Source organism: Giraffa tippelskirchi, chromosome 7, assembly GCF_054371585.1.
Source record: "Giraffa tippelskirchi isolate mGirTip1 chromosome 7, T2T-mGirTip1v1.2.pri, whole genome shotgun sequence".
Lineage (NCBI taxonomy): Eukaryota > Metazoa > Chordata > Mammalia > Artiodactyla > Giraffidae > Giraffa > Giraffa tippelskirchi.
The window spans coordinates 142,353,782-142,375,654 of NC_137281.1; the positions used below are offsets into that span (position 1 = coordinate 142,353,782).

Sequence of the window (21,873 nt, forward strand, 5' to 3'; positions counted from 1 at the left end):
TACACACTTACTAGAATGGCTAAAATTTAAAAGACTGACCATACCAACTGATGGTAAAGATGCAGAGGGATTAGAATTCTTATATATATACTGGTGATGGAAATGTAGAATGGTACAACCACTTTGGAAAACAGTCGTACAGTTTCTTAATTTAGCTAGTTATGTTACCAAAATCACAAGTCTGTGTGCCCAACACACAGTGAGGCCCATCAATACTAAACATTAGAGTTTGGAACAGAGAAAGGTTCATTACAGATTCATACAAAGAGATGGGTGGCTCATGCACTAAGAACCTCAAAGTTACTGAAAGCTTCCAGTAAGTCCATTTAAAAGCCAAAGGTGAGGGATGGGTGTGGTTAGTTATTGCAGACTTCTCAGTGTCAGATGCTTTGTTCTTGAGGTCCAGTCATGGTCAGGTAATGATGTTCCTGTAACTCTCTACCAGATGAATGTTATTCTCTGTCCTGACCAGGAAGGGCAAAGTCTCAAGGCACAACTTTCACCCTCCAAGGTCCCAGTCCTGGCTAAGAGGAGGCAGATCTCAGTTGGCAGCTCCTTCAGGGCTAGGTACCCACATCCTGCCCAGCTGTCATGCCCTGCCCACTGGCCCTCAGTCTCCTCAGACCACCCAAATGGGGAGCCCAGGTCTCACAGACTATGACCAGACAGATGGCCACTGCTATTAGGTCACAGAGACAGGGATGGGGGAAGAGGTTCACTGCTGCCTCAAGGCCTGGACCAAGGCTAGGGGAGGGCCTTAGTGAGGGCTCTGGAGCCCTGCAGGACGTAGGGCCCAGTCTGTTCCCTGCTGGCCCAAGGCTTGGGTGAGCTGGAGGGCCTCCAGGAGAAGGCCTGGTTCTGCCTCTTACCTCACTCTCCACCTGATGACCACCATACCACCCACCCTTGACTGAATCACTTTCCCCAGTGGTCCCTCACTGAGACACCAGTGGGCAGGGCCCACTGAGAACCCCGAGCAACGGCTGAGGAAGACCTGTTGCCTTAGTTACAGGGTGCAGAGTAGTGATGCACACCAATGGCTGCCTGCTAGGAGCTGTGCTCATTCTGCCCTGTTGCAGTTATACAATGTATGTGTAGTTTGCTATAGAATAAATAAACTGCAATAAAGCTGTTTTATTAAAATAAAATTTAAAGGGGTGAAAAATTATACTGTATTAAATTAGCACTCTCTGTCTCACACACACCCTATTTACTCTTTACTGCAGGAGTTAGGCAAAAATGCAGTTAACACCCTCTTAGTCTTCCTCAGGAAAACAGACTTACGGTATATCCCTTTTAGGAACAGCCAGCAGCTGGCTTTAGTAAAATTTTGTAAGCCCATGGTGGGAACAAGTTACTGAAAATTTAGTTTTGCCTATTTGTTAGGACCAATACCAAGAAGTGAAACAGGGTTGATGTCTCAATCTCCATAGCCTCTTCCAGAATGCTGACCTTCTAAGCTTCTCTCTTCTGAATTAAATTCCCATCGCCCCAGTGTACCCTTTTGCTGCTGTCTCTTCCCTACACCGCCTCACTCCTCCCCTCTAAAGGGCTTCAGTTGCCCGCTCAGTTCCCTCTTGTTGTCACTCTACTTTTTTTTCCTGTACATCTCCCTCTGGCCAGCTTCCAGACCCTGGAACCCCAGCCCCAGTTCCTTGTAACTGACCAGCACTGAGGAACTGCCCCTTTTCTCAGGGGCAGGGCAGCGGCCGCCCAACCCAGAAAGCTGAGGTCCCGCCTTGGAAGAAGGTTTGCTTCGGAAGCAAGCTTCGGAAGACTCAAGTCTTCACCCACCTTCCCAAGACCGCAGAGAGCTGCCCAGTAGCTCTCCAAAAGGCCGCATAGTGGAGAGCTGTGTGGCCGGGCGCCTGCGACTGCGCCCTCCTGTGGCTCAGGCTGCAGGTGCTCCTGACCTGCCCACAGGCTCCGCGCAAACCCGGCCCAACTGGCACCGGGGCTCGCCCAAAGTGGGGCTTGCCCAACATCCCCAGCGCATGTGGAGCCTTCAAGAGTGGCTCAGGGTCTGGTCTCCAGCTGCACGCGGGTCATTCGTCCACAGCCTAAGAAGCTCTTGGTTTCCAGACACCTACAGGGAGCAGGATGGATTCCAAGAGAATTAGCCCTTTATCCGGGTAACTGCTACTATCATGGTTACGTGAAAGGGCTCCCAATTCTCTGGTTGTCCAGCACCGGGGAGCCTTTCGAGGGATGCCACAGATAAATGACCTCACTTATGAAATTGAGCCCTGAAGCACTCTACCACATTTGAACACCAGTTGTGTTAGATAAGATAGTAACAAGGGTCAGTTTTCATGAAATGCAGCTTGGAGGAAGAAATAACTATGTCAGAAGCTGGAGTTTAAGGTAGAGAGTTTAAAACTGCCACAATGCCACAAAACTGCCATTCCCTTGGCTGGTGGACTCACTGGCCCTTTGTGGAGTGTGCTTATGGTGGTGGAAAATTACAGTTTCAATTATTCAAATGCCTCCAAGGCCACAGAAGATATATTAAGTGTGCTTAATGTAACAGATCCAATCTGTCTACGGCTATGTCTTCACCTTTCTGTAACTGGGACTGAGATTTAGAACCACGGGAATCTAATTAATGTTGACCAAGACATGAGTCAACTTCTCAACAGCTTCAAGTCAACGGAAGTGTTCATCTCTATACGTCTGCCACATGTTTCTGGGCATCTGTTTGTGTGCAAGGAGCTTTCTAATATATTTAAGTTGGCTTGAATCTCAGGGATATGCTACCATCATTTTGGGCTAGCAGTTTATAAATGCCTCAAAGGTAAATCAATTGCTTTCCTTTTGCAGTGGTCATTGCTCAATAACTAGGTCATAATCTTGGTATGTTTCATACATAGGAATTCTGTTTACTTGAGAAAAAACATTGCATCATGAATGCCTATAATACAAATACCAGTGCTTCTGGCAACTGCTGCTATGGAAGTTACTTTAACCTCATTAATCACAAGGGACTCTGTGTGATGAATACACCAGCTTCTCAAAACATTACTCATCGGAATTATGTCATAACAAGGAAGTGGAAGTTGAAAAAGTATGCTGTGACTGTGGATCAGAATGTCAGTGCAGAAAGGATCCTTGTCTATCTCTTATAAATTGAAACCTTGGGCAGGCTGCTTTTGGATCTTGCAATGTAAAATGTAAGTTTGCTTCTCTTGGAATGCTCTGTAGAGCACAAGAATGTAACCTTCCTGAGTGGTACAATGGAAGTTCAAGGTGACGCCCTGACAATTTCTATGTGCAGGATGGGATGGCTTGTGGTGACAGCGTCTACTGTTATCACAAAATGTGTAACAACCACAATAAACAAGGTCAGTACATTTTTGACCAAATAGCAAGGAGTGCCCCTGAGCTGATACGAAACAATTAATGTACAAGGAGATAGTTGAGGCCAATATGGTGTGGAAATTCAACATACAAAAGATGTCTTCCTTCAAATGTTTTGTGTGACAGGGTAAAGCGTGAATACATAAACAATTCCCAATCTAAAGTAACACAATGCCATAATTCAGATAACACTGTTAAAGGTATCAAGTATTGGGAAGCCAGCTACCACTTCAGGAAGGATACAGTTGATACTGGAGAAGTAAAAGATGGCACCCTGTGTGCTCTAGGCAAGGTATGTGTAAGAAGGAGCTGTGTCAGTTATTTGACTCTCAACTCTGTAAATTAGAGAAATGCCATTAAGAGAGGAGTATGCAATGATGAAAAACACTGCAACTATTGATTGGAGTATGCTCCCCCCCTATTGTGACTTTACAGGCTATGGAGAATATAAAATAATGAAGCTTGTAGATATGACAGAAGAGTACATTTTCATAACTGCAATGTAGAGAAAAACCTCAAACAAGACACAAAAAAGCATTAATAAAGGAGAAGACTGACAAACTAAGCTACGTTAAAATTAAGAACACTTGATAATTTTTAGGTCACCATTAAAAGGTAAGAAGGCAAGCCAGAGTGGACTTACACTCTGGCTTTAAAGACACATTTAAAAACAATACATGTAAGGACTCTTATCAGTGCATACAAAGGACTCTTCTGACTCTGGGAGACAGACAGACAAAACATACTTCACAAAAATGGACACACTTCACAAAAAAGAATATTCAAATAGTCGATTAGTCACAGGAAAGTATGCTTAATTAACATCACTAAATCACCAGGAAATACAAATTTCAGCCTCAACAAGATGCATGGGATGGGTGGTAGCAGTGCTGTTCGTTTACCTAGTCATGTTTGACTCTTTGTGACCCCATGGACTGCTGCAGTCTAGGCCTCCCTGTTCCTCACCATCTCCCGAAGTTGGCTCTTCACATCAAGTGGCCAAAGTATTAGAGCTTCACCTTCAGCATCAGTTCTTCCATTGAATATTCAGGCTTGATTTCCTTTAAGATTGCCTGGTTTGATCTCCTTGCTGTCCAAGGGACTTTCAAAAGAGTCTTCTCCAGCACCACAGTTCAAAAGCATCAATTCTTTGGCGCTTAGCCTTCTTTATGATCCAACTCTCACATACGTACACAACTACAGGAAAAACCATAGTTTTGACTATATGGACCTGTGTCAGCAAAGTGATGTCTCTGCTTTCTAATATGTTGTCTAGGTTTCTCATAGCTTTCCTTCCCAGGAGCAGTGTCTTTTAATTTCATGGTTGCAGTCACCATCTGCAGTGAGTTTTGGGGTAGCTTTTAATATATACAGAATAAACAGACAGATACGTGTGCGGATGTATGTGTATTCATTCATGTCACACACACACACACATTTCTTTTTTTTGGCCATGCCATGCAGCATGCAGGATCTTACTTCCAGAACCAGGGATCGAACCCATGCCCCCTGTAATGGTAGCACGGAGTCTTAACCACCAGGGCACCAGAGAAGTCCCAGTATATATCTATTTCTTAACTCTATCAGCTAAAAAAGCCCAGAAGCCATGGCACCCCAGTAGCAAATGAACACACCTAGCACACAGATCTTGATTTCCAAATATACTCTCTACCAAAAAGAAGGAGGGATCCTTAGAGAAACAGCTGACTCTACGGTTTTTGAGATGAACCTGGGGTATCTTATTGTGCCAAAACATAAAATACTCAAGGAATGACAGGATTATGTCAAAAGGACCACAGGAATCAGTTTGAAGTGGCTTCCATTAGCCCAATCTGGGACAATTTGAGCATCAGTATAAATGAATGATGGTGAATACAACACAATACATTGAACAAATAAGATTCCAGGCATCTATAGTGATATAAACAAATAAGTACCGGGGGAGTAGGGCCAGGTGCAGCTCTTATTTGTAACAGAAAGCCAAGTAATAAACACAGAAAGAAGAAATTAGAAAATCACCATTTGGCAACCCTAGTAGTAATAAATGATTCAGGTAAGAATGATCAATGAAAGCTGCCGGAGGATAAAAGTTTTGAGGAATAACATGGTATTTACAGAGCCTCAAACTACTCCCCCACCCCTTACCCCCACCTCATGATACTTAAAATTACAAAAAGAAAAATTCTAACTTCACAGTGGAGTACCTGACAAACACCACCATAACCAAGTACTCCAAGTTAACATCACCAGCAATGGAACAAATAGACAGCTCATGCCTCCATAAGCATCTTTTCCATGGTATTCCTAACAAAAGTACATGAGGTAAATTTAATTATGAAAACCTATCAAACAAACTCAAACTAAAGAGACATTCAACAAAATAACTGGCCCAAACTCTTTAAATATCAAGTCATGAAAAACAAGGAAGATTAAAGAACTGTTCCAGATTAAAGCAGACTAAAGAGACAGGACAACTAAATCTAATGTACAATTCAGGATATTCTTTTGCTGACATTCTTGGCACCACTAGCAAGACCTGAAAAAGACCTACAGATTAGATAATGGTATCATACTGGTTTAATGTTGATAATTGTGCCAAGACTATGTAAGAGAATGTCCTTGATCTTAGGAAATGTACACTAAAATTCTCAGGGGAAATGGGTATCATGACTGCAGCTGTCTCTCAATTCAAAATAAAAGGTGTGTATATGTATTATACATATGCATCACACTCACAGGGCTTCCCTGGTGGCTCAGTGGTAAAGAATCCACCTGCCAATGCAGCAGATGCAGGTTTCACCCCTGGGTCTGGAAGATCCTCCCGACAAGGAAACAGCAACTGAATCCAGTATTCTTGCCTGGAAAATCCCATGGATGGAGGAGGCTGGTGGGCTACAGACCATGGGATTGCAGAAGAGTTGGTCATGACTGAGCAACTAAACAATAATAATACACATTTGCACATATACAAAGAGAGAGAGAGAAACAGCAAATGACAGCAGAAGTTAGAGACAGGGAGAGAGAGACAAAGAGTAAAGAATAAACAAACACGGAAAATGTTAATATATGGGGAATTTGGGTAAAAGGTATATATGGAGGAATTATTTGTACTAGCCTGACAACTTTTCTATAAGCCTGAAATTATGTCAAAATTAAAAAACTTACACAATACAGAAAATCAGATATTTCATAAAAGCAAAAATCAAAGATAAGAAATTATTCAACCACTTAAAATAATGAAACACCATTTTTTTGCTACTTTACACTAAAAATGTACACTACAATACATAGTGTCAGCGAGATTCTGGAGAAGTTGGTATTTTCATATTTTGCTGTTACAGTAATAACAGCAAAACTTTTGAGAAAAACAACCTGGCAATATGGACTAACAGAAAAAAAAAAAAAAAAGTACAGATTCTAGTGATTCTACTGCTGGAAGTCTATACTAAGGAAATAAATACTAAATGTAATCACTGCGTGCGTGCATGCTAAGTTGTTTCAGTCGTGTCCAACTCTGTGACACCACATGAACTGCAGCCTGCCAGGCCCCTCTGTCCCTGGGATTCTCCAGGCAAGAATAGCGGAGTGGGTTGCTGTGTCCTCCTCCAGGAGACTTTCCCGACCTAAGGATAGAACCCATGTCTCTTGCGTCTAACCTGCATTGACAGATGGGTTCATTACCACTAACGCCACCTGGAAAGCCCCGAAATCACTACAGTCTTATTTAAATAATGCAAACTGGGAAAAACTTAAGTACAACACAGGGAGAGTTTAAGAAAACAGGTACAATCATTCACAGGAATTATTCAGTGAATAAACTATAAATAGTCTATAAAAACTAAGTAAGCATGGCATAGTGTATACAACAGACAAAACATGATAAAGTAAAACAGTATGAACAGAAAATTTACAAACTATGGTTTTAAAAATATCTACACACAGGGACTTTCCTGGTGGTCCAGTGGTTAAGACTCCATGCTTCCATGCCACGCAGTGAAGCCAAAAAAAAAAAGCATCTACACATAGAAAAAGAAGACAAGGAAAATTCATAACATCGCTACGGTATTTGTAGGACAGTGGTATCGGTGAATAAGGTTGTTTTCCCTTTATCTTTCACATTGTTAGTAACCTTACTATTTTAATACTGAGGAATATGCAACTAAGAATAGAAAATCAGCTTAGTTGCTAGTTTAACAAAAGTCCTTTGTGTTCGCAAAATGTACCTGGAAATATTTCAGAGAGAAAATAGGGGGGGGAAAGTCAAGATAAAGTAATTTATACAAATACCTTTATTTTGTTTTTAAACATATATAGCAGTAAACATGTGAGACAGGAAGCTGCTTAAGTCCAGAAGGGAAAAGGTTACAAAAGGTACACTAAAAATATTTAGTTTGAAAGCATGAGCATCCTTATATCCTTTCTTAAAGAATAAGCACATTCTATACAAATGATTATGACAAAGAATTTTAAAGTTCAAGAGCCTGTCACAGTAATGAGGTAAAATGTGGACAAGAGGAGTCTTGCCAGCTTCTCTCTTCTCCAATACTCACTGAAGTCTCATTCGTTTTTCAGGTGGGCCTTTAGTGCCCACTGTCTGTTGCACATTCTTTGTGGTCTCCTTCTCCTCAGATTTTACAGTCTCTGGTAGAGGTTCTGCCTCTTTCTTTGTCTGATCCACTAGACATCAAAAGCAGATATTTTTTGGAGGGGGTGGTGGGTGGAGGGATGAGACCAATTTAGACAATGGTTAATGTGAATGGTTCAGACTCTCAATTCATTTAAACTACTTATCCCAAGTTCTAGATTTAGCTGTTTCATCAGGCAGATGTTTAAGAACCGATTCATTTTACAAACCCAAAGCCTGGTAATACAAGCAAATTATGATACAACCTCAAATCACCTCAGCTTTTCCACTCATCCTCAATACCTATTCATCCCACTCCAATTCATCTTTTAAATACTACTATAATAACCACAAAAGCACCATCTTTTGGCAATTCAGCAAATCAAAACAAAGGTTAGGAGTAACAAATTACCATTAGAGAGTCTAAAAGGACAAAATGACAATTCATCTCACATGTTATAGTTGTTATTATTTCAAGTTTAATAAGAATTATCAGATGAACCATACCTGGGACAGGCTTTTCTCCAGACTTCTGCTGCAATTTTAAGAAAGTGTAGGGGAGGGAGGTGGAGGAAAAGGAGAAAGAAAACAGGGTAGGTTAGCAAAGCTTTCTTCTTCTTGACTTCATAATTTCCATTAAAATTATACCTGCATGCAAATTATATTATAAATGACTTCAGAAGAAGAACTACTATCCATATACCATAAAAAGTAAACTTATCATTTTCTACTTCTTATCCCCCAGTTCCGAAAAGACACAAATGTAAAACTAGAACAAAAGAATCAAACATTTAAAAAAAAGAAAAACCTTGAACATCAACAAAGTCCTTTGTGTCTGCACTGAGGCTACAATATTTTAAAAAAGTAGCTAAGGAGAATCCAATGATAGGGAATAATGGAGCTTTTCAAAACTCTATAGACTTACTTGCTTAGGGGAAACAAGCTGTAAGTAAGCAGAATGAAATCTGGATGACTGATTTTTAAAGTTGGCAGGTATGGGAAATAAAGAATTAGAGGTATTTTTCTCTGAATATAAGACTTCTGTTGAGTGAGTGCACTATTAGAAATCAAACTGCAGGAAAAAATGATGGGGACACTAGGAGTCAAGAACAAGGTCAGATCCTTCATTCAGCACGGCAATTCTTTTACTTGAGTGGTCCCTGTCATCTCTGGGATTTCACTACCCAAGTTAAATGCTTTAAAACACTTTCTTCCTCCCCTGCTCCTTCTTCCTCCTCAAGGCTCACAACCTACCCTTCACCATCAGCCAAGGAAGGTGTCAACATCCCAAACTCTCTCCCTTCTATCTACCTTCAAACTTATTACACTTTTACATGCAGACATACATACATGAAAAGTACTTCTCTATACTTCCCTGTCATCTCAGAATAAAAGTGTTCTAATAGAACACTTAATGCCTCTATTTGTTTTTGGAATTTCCTTCTGAATTTACATGCCCTCCCTAAGCTTTCTTTTCTATTCCTACGACTAAAGGCTTCAAAATTTTCTGTTATCATGTGCTCCAGAGTCATGCTACCCACTGCCTACCAACCCACTCCAACTACAAGTTCTGGGAACCACTACACTTAATAAGACCAAAACTGAGCTCCCCATTATTACCCAGTGTATAGAAAAGGTTAACACAGAAGGCCTGAGGCTACGATCCTTAGAAGGGCCAGCTTGCAAGGTTGGCCTTTGACTGGTATCTGGAAACTTGGATTTCAGGAGGGTTCCCACCATTTTCTAACTGATAATGGCAGTTCATTATGCCTAGACTGTTTGTATTACAATGCTGTTTTTGCTTCCTTCAAAGAGTGTGGTGGAATTTTGGTATGTGCTAGGTGCGTGGGTGCTAAGTTCCTTCAGTTGTGTCCAACTCTGTGCGACCCTATGAACTATAGCCCGCCAGGCTCCTCTGCCCATGGGATCCTCCAGGTATGAATACTGGAGTGGGTTGCCACTTCCTCTTACACTGTTGGTGGGAATGCAAACTAGTCATGTCCGACTCTTTGCGACCCCATGGACTATAAAGTCCATGGAATTCTCCAGGCCAGCATACTGGAGTGGGTGGGTAGCCTTTCCCTTCTCCAGGGGATCTTCCCAACCCAGGGATTGAACCCGCATCTCATGTCTCATGCATTCGCAGGCAGGTTCTTTACCACTAGTGTCACCCGAGAAGCCCCTATGTGTTAGGTAAAGGGCACCTGAAAAACCTCCCAAAACCTGGGCACCAAGTCTCTATAACAGACTTCCTAGGGTATAAATATCACCAACATGTTGATGCATTTTCACTGTTGAAACAAGAGTATATGCCATATGACTCTTGGGTTATGGGTTTAAAATAGTGACTGAACACTGGACTATAGAGTTAACAATAAACTCCTTTGTGGAGCATATAAAGTTCTTCTAAATATGACTTTAATCCAATTTTTAAGTCTCATATTTCACCACTCTTCCCTTCATAAAACATGTAAAAGTAATCAGAGTATTTTCTGGTTCTTTTTTTTTTTTACAAGTACATTGCAGTATAACTGATTTGCAAAAATATGGCACATATTTGATATTCACAACTTGGTGAATCTGGACATATACATACACCTGTGATACCATCATTCACCACAATCAAGGTAATAAACATATCCATCACCTCCAAAAGATTCCTTTTGCTCCTTTAGTTTGGAGTTCTGTGTGTATGTGTGTGTGCATGCTAAGAACACTCAACATGAGATCCACCCTCTAAGCAAGTTTTTCAATGCACAACACCATATTGTTAACTATAATCTCTACAACTCATTCATCTTTATAGAGCTGTAACTACATCCTTTTCACAACTCCTTATTTTCCTCTTCCTTCATCCTCTGGTAACCACTATAATGTTTTCTGCACCTGTAAGTCTGACTATTGAATATTTTGGATACCTCATGTAAGTGAAATCACACAGTATTCATCCTTTGGTGACTGACTTATCTCACTTAGCACAATATATCCCAGGTTCATCCATGATACCACAAATAGTACAATTTCCTTCTTTTTCTAAGACTGAATAATATTTAACTGTATGTCTATCCCACAGTTTCTTTATCCATTCATCTGTTGATAGACATTATGGCTGCTTCCAGATTTTGGCTATTATGAATAATGCTAAAATATTCACAATAATTATAAATGTGGGAGTACAGATAACTCAGATTTCAAACTACACTACAAAACCACAGAACCAAAACAGTATGGTACTGAAATAAAAACAGACACAGAGCAATGGAACAAAATAGACAGCCCAGAAATAAACCCATGTTTATATGGTCAATTTACACCACACAACAAAAATTAACTCAAAATGGACTGAAGACTTGAATGTAAGACCTGAAATCATAAAACTCCAGAAGCACAGACAGTAAGTTCCCTGACATCAGTCTTGCTGATGACTTTTTGGGTTTGACACCAAAAGCAAATGCACCAAAAGCAAACATAAACAAGTGGGACTATATACATCAAACCAAAGAGCTTCTGCACAGCAAAGTAAATCATTAACAAAATGAAAAGTCAGTCTACAAAATGGAAGGAAATATTTGCAAATCTCATATCTGATAAGAAGTTAATATCCAAAGTATATAAAGAACTCATACAAGTCAACAGCATAAAACAAACAATTCAGTTAAAAGCTGGGCAGAGGACCTGAATAGATATTTTTCCAAAAAAGACACACAGATGGCCAACAGATACATGAAAGGTACTCAATATCACTAATCATCCAACACAGCACTGTAAAGCAATTACAGTCCAGTTAAAAAAAAAAAAAAAAAAGACAATTGGTGAGAATGTTAAAAAATAAAAAAAAGGAGGGGAGGAACACTTGTGCACTATTGGTGGAAATCTAGTGTAGCCACTATAGAAAACTATATGGAGGTTCCCCTAAGAATTAATAACAGAACTATCATATGACCCAGCAATCCCATTTTTGGGTATATATTCAAAGGGAATGAAAACAGGATCTTGAACAGATACCTGCATTCCCATGTTCACTGAAGCATTATTCACAAAAGTTAAGATGTAGAAAACAACCTATAAATCTGTCAACAGAAAGGATAAAGATGTGACGTGTGTGTGTGTGTGAGAGAGACTTACGTGATACACATGCACACTGGAATATTATTTAGCTGTGAGAAAGGATATCCTCCCATTTTGTGAAAAAATGGATGAACTGAAAGAGCATTATACTAAGTGTTGAATAAGTCAGAGAAAGCCAAATATGATATCACTTATATGTGGAATCTAAAATATTCAAACTCATAGAGAACAGAGTGGTTCCCGCCAGTGGTTGAGAGAGTAAGGGAAATGGGGAGATGCTGGTCAAAGGTAAAAGATGAAATAAGTTCTGGGAATCTAATGTGCAACTTGGTGATTACTGCTAATATTACTGTAGTATACATTTGAAAGTTGCTAAGAGTAAGGAGATCAAACCAGTCAATCCTAAAGGAAATCAACTCTAAACATTCATTAGAAGGACGATGCTGAAGCTGAAGCTCCGATACTTTGGCCACCTGATGTGAAGAGCTGACTCATTGGAAAAGACCCTGATGCAGCGAAAGACTGAAGGCAGGAGAAGGGGACAACAGAGGATGGGATGGTTGGATGGCATCACTGATTCAATGGACATGAGTTTGAACAAACTCCAGAAGACAGTGAAAGACAGGGAAGCCTGGAGTGCTGCAGTCCATGGGGTTGCAAAGAGACATGACTGAGTGACTGAACAAGAGAGTAAAACTTAAATGAACTCATCATAAAAAAGAAATAGTAATTATGTGACACGACAGAGGTATTAGCTAATGCTATGGTGGTAATCATTTTGCAATATATAAATGTATCAAATCCACAGGTTGTACACATTAAACATACACATTGTACACCCGTTATATCTCAATAAAGCTGGTAACAAAAAGGTTACCCCTGAGTGTTTGATGCTATTTTAAATGGAACTTTCTTGCTATCTTTTACTGATAGTTTGTTGTTAGTATATAGACATGAAACTGATTTTTGTGTATTGATTTTATATCCTGAAACTTCACTGAATTCATGTATTGGTTCTAACAGTTTTTTAGTGGAGTCATTAGGGTTTGCTATGCATAAGATCATATCATCTGCAACCAGATTTTACTCCTTTCCTATTTGAATCCCTTTATTTTTTTTGCCTAATTTCTCTAGCTAGGCCTTCTAATACTGTGTTGAATAGAAGTATAGAGAATGTATGTTTTTTTTTTTTATTGTAAGAGAAAATGCTTTGTTCTTCACGATTGACTAGGATAGCTGTGGGTCTGTTACAAATGGCTTTTATTATGTTGAGGAATGTTCCTTTCATACCTTTGTTTTTATCATAACAGGGTACAGAATTTTCCCAAATGCTTTTTCTGCATCTATTGAGATGATTATGTGATTTTTATCCTTCATCCTGATAGTGTACTGTAATGATTGATTTTGGTATGTTGAACCATCTCTGCATCCCAGGGATAAATTCCACTTGATGATGATATATGATTCTCTTAATGGGCTACTGCATTTAATTTGCTAGTATTTCATTGAGAATTTTTGCACCTATTTTTACTAGGAATATTGGTCTGCAGTTTTCTTGTCTTGTAGTGTCTGTGTCTTTGGTATCAGAGCAATGCTGGCCTCATAAAATGAATCTGGAAGTGTTCCCTCCTCTTCAGTTTTTTGGAAGAGTCTGAGAATGACTGGTGTTAACTCTCTTTAAATGTTTGGTAGAATTCACCCATGAAGTCATCTCTTCCTGGACTTTTCTTTGTTGGGAGGTTTAAGATTACTGATTCAGTCTCCTTCCTCATTATTGGTCTCTTCAGATTTTCTATTTCCTAATGAGGCAGTCTTGGTGGGTCATGTATCAAGCAATTTCTTATAGGTTATCCAATTTCTTGACATATAAACTGTTTACAGTAGTCTCTTATGATCATTTTATTTCTGTGGCTTCAATAGTAATGTCTCAAATTTTGTTTGAGTCTTGTTAGTCTAGCTAAAATTTAGTCAATTTTATCTTTTGAAAACACCAGCTCTTAGTTCCTTTGCCTTTTTATTGTTTGTTTGCTTGCTTGTTTTTTAAATTGAAGTATAGTTGATTTAAAATGTTGTGTCAGTTTCTGGTGTACCATTGATTCTTTTCTATTATTTTTCTAGTCTCTATCAGTGGAAGTTAAACAACACACTCCTGAACAACCAATAGGCCAAAGAAGGAATAAAAAAGGAGAATCAGAAATTATATGGAGAGAAATGAAATTGAAAAAATAACATATCAAAATTTACGGGAGAGCAAAAGAAGTACTAAGAGGAAAGTTTACAGTAATAAAATCCTTCATTAAAAAGAAGGAAAGATCTTGAAAAATATAACTGTCCAGCTCGGGAAATTAGCAAAAGAACAAACAAGGGATTTTCTTGGTTTCTGAGTAAATTTTAATCAATAATTTTTCATGTTTCTTGTTTTGCATTTTCCATTTCTCTTTTCTAGATCAGCACTGCCCCCCAAAAAAGTGTGAGCCACAAATGCAACTATATATATAATTTTAAATTTTCTAGTAGTCACATTTTCAGAAACAGATGAACTTTATTATTTTTAACCAAATGTATTTCAAATAGTATCCTAGACATATAACCAATATTTTTAAACTAGATATTTTATATGTATTTTTATGTACTAAGTCCTTGAACCCAGTATGTCTTCCACACATATCACAACTCAATATGGACTAGGTGTGTTTCAAATGCACAACAGTCACATGTGCTGAGGGTCTACTGTACTGTGTAGGTCTAGATATTCTGACTCCAGCATTCCTACTATATACTATGTACTCACTGAATGAATGGTCAACCACACCTAATCTCTTACACCCTGTAGTCACTACTCACTATCTTACATACAGCTGTAGTTCACTTATTTATTTATTCAACAGACATTGTTTCATCTTCAAGTGCAATTCATCAGATTCCTCTAAACTGACTTTTCTGTTCTGAGTTCCAACTGGGCCTCTGCTCCCTTCAGTACCGTATCACCATTCCAACAGCACATCTCATCCAGCAGAGTCAGAGAAGGGGGAAGGGGAGGTCTGTTCTAAAGTCATCTCAAGGTGTGAAAAATCTCAATCAGAAACTACCCTTGAAAATCTCTTAAATAGGCCCTCAACAAGAAAAACAGTATTTATGACCTCAAGTCTAAGGCTAAGTATCTAAGTTGTATCTGACTCTTGTGACCCCATGGACTGTAGCCCACCCTGTCCATGGGATTCTTCAGGCAAGAATACTGGAGTGGGCTGCCATTTCCTTCACCAGGGGATCTTCCTGACCTGGGATCAAACTCAGGTCTCCTGCACTGCAGGCCAATTCTTTACCAACTGAGCTACGAGGGAAGCCCATCTATGACCTTGTGTGTACACAATCCTGTAAAGACAAATAAGAGCTGAGACAAATCATGAGAATAACGTTCACATATTCCATTGCACACCTACCTCTCTGCCAAAGCTCATTTAGTAGACCTGCTATTGCTGTTGGAATACCCAAAATAACATAATAGAATTCGTATTAATTTCAACACCAGTACGATACAAGCCTATTTATTTTTACTCCTGCCTCCTCCATTTGTCATGCCAAACTCTCCACATCAAATGTGCTACTCTGTTACAAAAGTTTAAACTATTCTATCATTTAACGACTTAAATATCCACTATATTCAGGCTAGAATGTAGCATACAGAGGGAGAGCATGAGTTCCAGATTCTAGTTTTGTTACCAACATTTTCAGCGACCTTCTGAATATATTATCTATAAGCAGGCCTCACAGTCTGTGAGGATTCCATGAGGAATTAAACTTAAGACCACGGAATAGTATTAATTCGATTCCCTTTACCCATTTCTCCCGTTAAGTCCTTGAAAAACTTTCTTTTGATTCAGAGATTTTAACTAATGAGGAAACCAATATGTTCAGATCACATCCGAAACAGTTCTTACTTAAAAATAAATATGTCAGGAAAAAGTGTTAAATCAAAATTAACCACATGTATTCTCATTACCTGCACAAATTTGGGTGGAAATTTTTGTCTAAGATCTAGGAGTAAAGCATCCACACGCTGTCTCTGGAAAATAGAGCTTGGTTCTTCTTTCCTTTTGACTTTAGGTTTGACTTTATCTATTAAAATATGAACTCCAAATCAAAACACTAATTACTTTGGTGCCTTGTATTTTACAAATCTTTGTCTGCCACAAATATATTCAAATTTCATTTTTTTTAATGGCTGCTATTCCAAAGGCAATCCTCCCAAATACATTAAATATAGCATAAGGACAGAAGCATTCAAACTCCCTCTCTGAAATGAGGTTAAAATTCTAACATTTAGAATAAGAGACACAGATGCATAGAACAGTCTTATGGACTCTGAGGGAGAAGGTGAGGGTAGAACGTTCTGGGAAAATAGCACTGAAACATGTATATTATCATATGTGAAACAAAACACCATTCCATGTTTGATGCATGAGACAAATGCTCAGGGCTGGGGCAATGGGATAACCCAGAGGGATGGGATGGGGAAGTGGGAGGGGGGTCCAGGATGGGGAACACATGTAAACCCATGGCTGATTCATGTCAATGTATGGCAAAAACTACTACAATATTGTAAAGTAAAAATAAATAAATAAATAAATAAATAAATAAAAACAAAACAAAACAAAATTCTAACATTTAAAAAGCTGACATATCTTTTAAAGATATTTCAGTTTTAGCATGGATAGACATTGTTCTTACGTTTTCATAATTATTTAATTATGAAAAACTTTAAGATTACATTTTCCATAATTATCTAACACATTCTGATTACGTCTGAAATTATCTTATGTTTACTTTAAGTGTATTAATTTGTTTTTCCCACAAAACCTAATAGGCATAAATGGAAAATGTAATTTTCATAAACTTAAGTTACTATACTCAATTATGAAGACTATAATCCATTAAAAATCAGGACAAACCAGTCAACAGAAGATCATGAAGAGAGAAAAGACTTACAAGAGAAATTCTGAAACTAATCATGTGTGGGATTTTCCCTGGGAGGGGAATGTGCTCGTGGATTGTTTCTAAAGGAAGGGTTCCAGTTAAGTTTTATTTCAAATACTTCATTAGGGGAAAGAACTCTTGGGAGAAGTTTATTCAACTCATGCAAACTTTCCTAAGTCAAATGTTGTCACCAGCACCTACTATCAAGAATAAATACAACTACATCTCAAAGACCCTTTATTCCACAGGTCTGAATTTTATTGCAAGGCTACCTTTTCCATGGTAATTCATCCTAAATTGCTATTTCTCTAAAGAGAAATGCAGAATATAGGTATACTGCCGTAGATGTTTCTACAAGTATTTTTATTGGCAAAATATGGTGCAGAACAAGTAGTGGATTAACAGCTATGGAAACTAGACACCCGGCATCACAACAGGTAGTAATATGGAAAAATCAGAAACAGACTGGTGATCATCTGGAGATATGGCTTTAAGAGCATCTCCCCTAGTTCAAAGACTCAGAGTTAGGTTCCAGGCTTCAAGATGATTCAAGAGTTAGGTAAGGAAATATCATCATTACTCTTTCCTCATCATTGATTTCCCTTATGTTTTCTAAATATTTTAAAACCTTGAATCAACTTATCAAAGACGTCACTTACCAAAGAGTTTAAAATTTATACCTGTTGCTCCTATGGGAATGCTATGACTACCACATCTAGTTACAGGAAACCTAGCTCTGACAATGTTATCATCCTGTGAAATCTTCCTTTAAGAGGTAAAACACACCAAGAAATCATTGATAGCCATTTTTCGAAAGAAAAACAGCTTCACCCTCCAAGTAATAAAAAGTGTTTTAGGAGGGTCCAGGTGTCCCACCTACCTTGCTCTTCGTGATCTTTGAAGTGCCACCAATACCCTTTGGAAGGGTGATATCGACAGTATGACATAGCTTCATCAAAAGCTGACTGAATGCCATGCACTGCAGTAAGCTGATAAAGGGAAAAGCAATTTTGAATTTTTCATCAGTCATCCACAATTTACAAAGTAACTACAAAGTATTACATGTGCAAAGACAGTAATTCTTCTGTTTTTCAGAACCTGAATCACTATGTATCTGGGGCTGTGGTATATACTTTGAACTCAGAGCTGGCCACAGGAAGCAATGCTTAAGACTTTCTAATGGTCAACACTTTATCCTAAGGGAGAGGAGTTCTGTTTAATTCTTAGAAGCAAGGTAGTTCAGCTAGAAGTTTTTTGTAATGTTTAAAGAATGTAAAGACACTTACCACTCTAGAGTTTATAACTGACCCCAAGTCTGGTGCCTGATAGATCACTCCAGCAATAATATAGTAATCAGCCAGTGGAATAACTAAAGCAGTGGGAGAAACAAATGTTTATTAATACAGCTATGCACACAAACTGCTAAATACACTTCCTTAAGAACAACTAAAGTTTGACATTTTCCCATATTAAAGCTTAAGGTGGGATTTGCCAATTCCTGTTTTTGTAAATAAAGTTATATAGAAAAATCACCACATCCCTTCATTTGCGTCATTATCTAAGGTTGCTACAGCACTAGTAGAGTAGTCTCAGAGACCATGAGGCCCACAAAGCCTAAATACTCAGTCTTTGTGATGTGGACCATCACAGAAGAAGTGTGCTAACTTTTGCCCTAGGAGCAATGCTTCTTAAACTTACTGATTATCTGAATCATCTGAGTATCTTGTTAAAATTAGACTCTGAGTAGTAAGAACAATGCATTTCTAACAAATTCCTAAGTGATCCAATGCTGCTGTCAGTCAACCACACTTTGGGGAATAAGACCTTAGAGCACGAGAGATTTAGGGTCCAGGATGAAGGCATCAGACGCACTGAACTTGGCTCTGCACTCCAGTCCAAGGTTCTAAGGAATAAAACAACTTTGGCCACCTGATGCGAAGAGTTGACTCATTGGAAAAGACCCTAATGCTGGGAAGGATTGGGGGCAGGAGGAGAAGGGGACGACAGAGGATGAAATGGTTGGATGGCATGCATCACCGACTCAATGGACATGGGTTTGGGTAGACTCCGGGACGGACAGGGAGGCCTGGCGTGCTGCGATTCATGGGGTCGCAAAGAGTCGGACACGATTGAGCGACTGAACTGAACTGAGTGAGGCTGGTATCATCATGGGTCACTTTTGTACCTGGAATCCTTCCATCATGGAAATCGTGTCCCTGGGTAGGGACTCTAATCTTTGGTTTTGAAAGTTAGTTTGGATTCTTGACTCTGGAACGACAACTTCATTAGCAAAGTCATTCTCTGGAATCAATACCAGGGTGAAGGCTGTTCTCAAAATTCTTGAAGACAGTATATAATTTAGGAGACATAGCTGATCATCTCTGGAATGAGTGACTAGCTCTTTGATTCAAAATCAAGTCTGAATTCTACACTCTTCATATGATTTCTAAAGCAAATTTTTAATTGGTTCAGTTCAGTTCAGTCGCTCAGTCGTGGCCGACTCTTTGCGACCCCATGAACCGCAGCACGCCAGGCCTCCCTGTCCATCACCAACTCCCGGAGTCCACCCAAACCCATGTCCATCGAGTTGGTGATGCCATCCAGCCATCTCATCCTCTGTCGTCCCCTTCTCCTCCTGACCTCAATCTTTCCCAATATCAGGGTCTTTTCAAATGAGTCAGCTCTTCATATCAGGTGGCCAAAGTATTGGAGTTTCAGCTTCAACATCAGTCCTTCCAATGAACACCCAGGACTGAGCTCCTTTAGGATGGACTGGTTGGATCTCCTTGCAGTCCAAGGGACTCTCAAGAGTCTTCTCCAACACCACAGTTCAAAAGCATCAATTCTTCGGCGCTCAGCTTTCTTTATAGTCCAACTCTCACATCTATACATGACCACTGGAAAAACCATAGCCTTGATTTAATTGGTAATATAACCCAAATAAGACTTTTGGTTCAATGTGTCTATAAGGATTTTCAATTGATCTTTTATGAATATGGTGCAACTGCATCTACCAGGCATTAAACATGATTTCCTTCTGAGAGACTAGAATTTGACAGGCAGAGGATGTCTACATGATCAGCCCTCAGTAAAAATCCTGGACTCAAGCATCTCCAAGTGTCTTCCCTGAGCAACATCTTATGCACATGGGAGTGCATTTCACTACTGGAGGGAGGGTGCACTTGGTGTGGCCCCTCACAGAAGGGAACGCATGGGAAGCCTACACATGGATTCCTACAGATCCCTAAAACAGAGGCCAATCCAAAAACATAAGAACATACAGCTCAGCAGTCAATATACCATGGTATTTTAAGAAGAAAATAATACCTGAAGTTTACATTTTACCTTGAGTAGGGGACTGCCGCTGTTGCTTCCGAATGATAAAAAGAATGGGCTCTTGAGCATGTAAAAGGATGTATTCCACTCCAACCATCTGACTGAAAACAGGAGACAAAAATTCAGAGATCTATGAATGCCCTACAAACAATTCTGCAGAACATTCAAGTTATTATATAAAAGCAGAGAAACACTGTAAATTAGATAAAACTGCCTATGCGTGATATTAAATAATTGGCTGTTCAATAAAACTAGCTGTTTTTCCCAGGCAGGTGGAGCACAGATAAAGTAACATTTGGCTTTTAAACAACAATAAAATTTCTCTATAAAAATTCATGATGAATTTACATTAGAGTATTTTCAGTCATGAAAGTACACTGAACCTACATTTCAGAAAAGGCAACTAAAATACCCATGATGCTTCCTGACCAAGGAGATCTACAAATATATATAAAGTATAAAAATATACATTAATACTATATGTCTTAATTATACATCTCTACTATATATTCTAACCAACCAGAAAACATCAAACCTTATCCTCACCTCCAACAAATTTTCTCCTGACATACTATATTTAAAAGCAACATCAAGATGCTTCAGTAAACGTAAATATTTACCTCACAACGAAAGCTATTTAAAATACCAGAAATTTAATTACCTGGAATCGACGCTCCCCATGTTTAGCTAACAGATGAAAAACTTTATTACACAATTGTTTCAGAAACTTTTGCATCAGTAATAAATTCTTAATTATTTAGCATCTGAAGTCTGAAGAGTCTTGCTTTGCATTTGTATGGCTACAATTTCACTTATCATACAAAAAAAATTTCTATAAACTGCACTGTGGTTTAAGAGATTAAATTAGATGTAAAGGAGATAATAAATACAGTTACCTGGTTAAGGACAACAGAGCTGCATTGCTAAAATCGATGATATCTACATCTAAACTTCATACTGCATTTTAAATGGACTATAATATAGGAAGTTATAAAGAAAAGACTTCCTAGGTTACAAGTGAATACTAATAATTCCTTTGCATGTCAAACATGTACAAACAAAACTCCGCTTCTTCCAAAACTCCTACTCTGTACTTCATGATCCACAGCTGGAAAGAAATATTCATTACAAAATCTGTAGCTGACAAAGATGCTACCTTCTTACTAATAACTTACTTTAAGTGTTCTAAAGTTAGCCTCTGCATTTTGACCACTTCGTTATTACATGTCCTGTCATAAAAAGGATTACTTCTTTCTGAAAAATAATCCAGGACACTTCCACTGTTCAAAATAGGGATCCAGGAACTGTCAACCCAAGAGATTCCCAGCAGATTATCTTCAAAAAAGAAACAAAATGATAAAGGATGAGAAAAGAGAAAAAAATCCAATCCAACAAGCATTTATTAAGCATATAACATAGGAGGCACTATGAATATAAGAATGTCATGGATACTAAACTATATACCCTCACAGTCTAACAGAAGTGGTAAGTATGCAAGAAAACAATGACAACAC

General features: G+C 38.8%; 1 protein-coding gene across 18 annotated transcripts in view; it reads right to left on the reverse strand.

Annotated features, from left to right (window-relative positions):
- The window catches only part of LOC145513228 (mediator of RNA polymerase II transcription subunit 6), a 90,893-nt gene that overhangs the window by 62,222 nt on the left and 6,798 nt on the right, over positions 1–21,873 (reverse strand). For 4 of the 18 annotated variants that reach the window (XM_081508868.1, XM_081508871.1, XM_081508874.1 and 1 more), the window contains exons 2-8: positions 21,535–21,694; positions 20,369–20,460; positions 18,310–18,392; positions 17,904–18,012; positions 16,050–16,165; positions 8,489–8,516; positions 7,908–8,034 (exon numbers count right to left, since the gene is read on the reverse strand). In XM_081508868.1, the coding sequence (XP_081364994.1) occupies positions 7,908–8,034; positions 8,489–8,516; positions 16,050–16,165; positions 17,904–18,012; positions 18,310–18,392; positions 20,369–20,460; positions 21,535–21,694 (715 nt within the window). Of the gene's footprint in view, positions 1–3,288; positions 4,716–5,561; positions 5,662–6,093; positions 6,250–7,297; positions 7,374–7,627; positions 8,035–8,488; positions 8,517–16,031; positions 16,166–17,903; positions 18,035–18,309; positions 18,393–20,368; positions 20,461–21,534; positions 21,695–21,873 lie in introns of those variants that run through there. The other 14 variants (XR_014059222.1, XR_014059219.1, XR_014059221.1 and 11 more) reach the window with 11 other exon arrangements.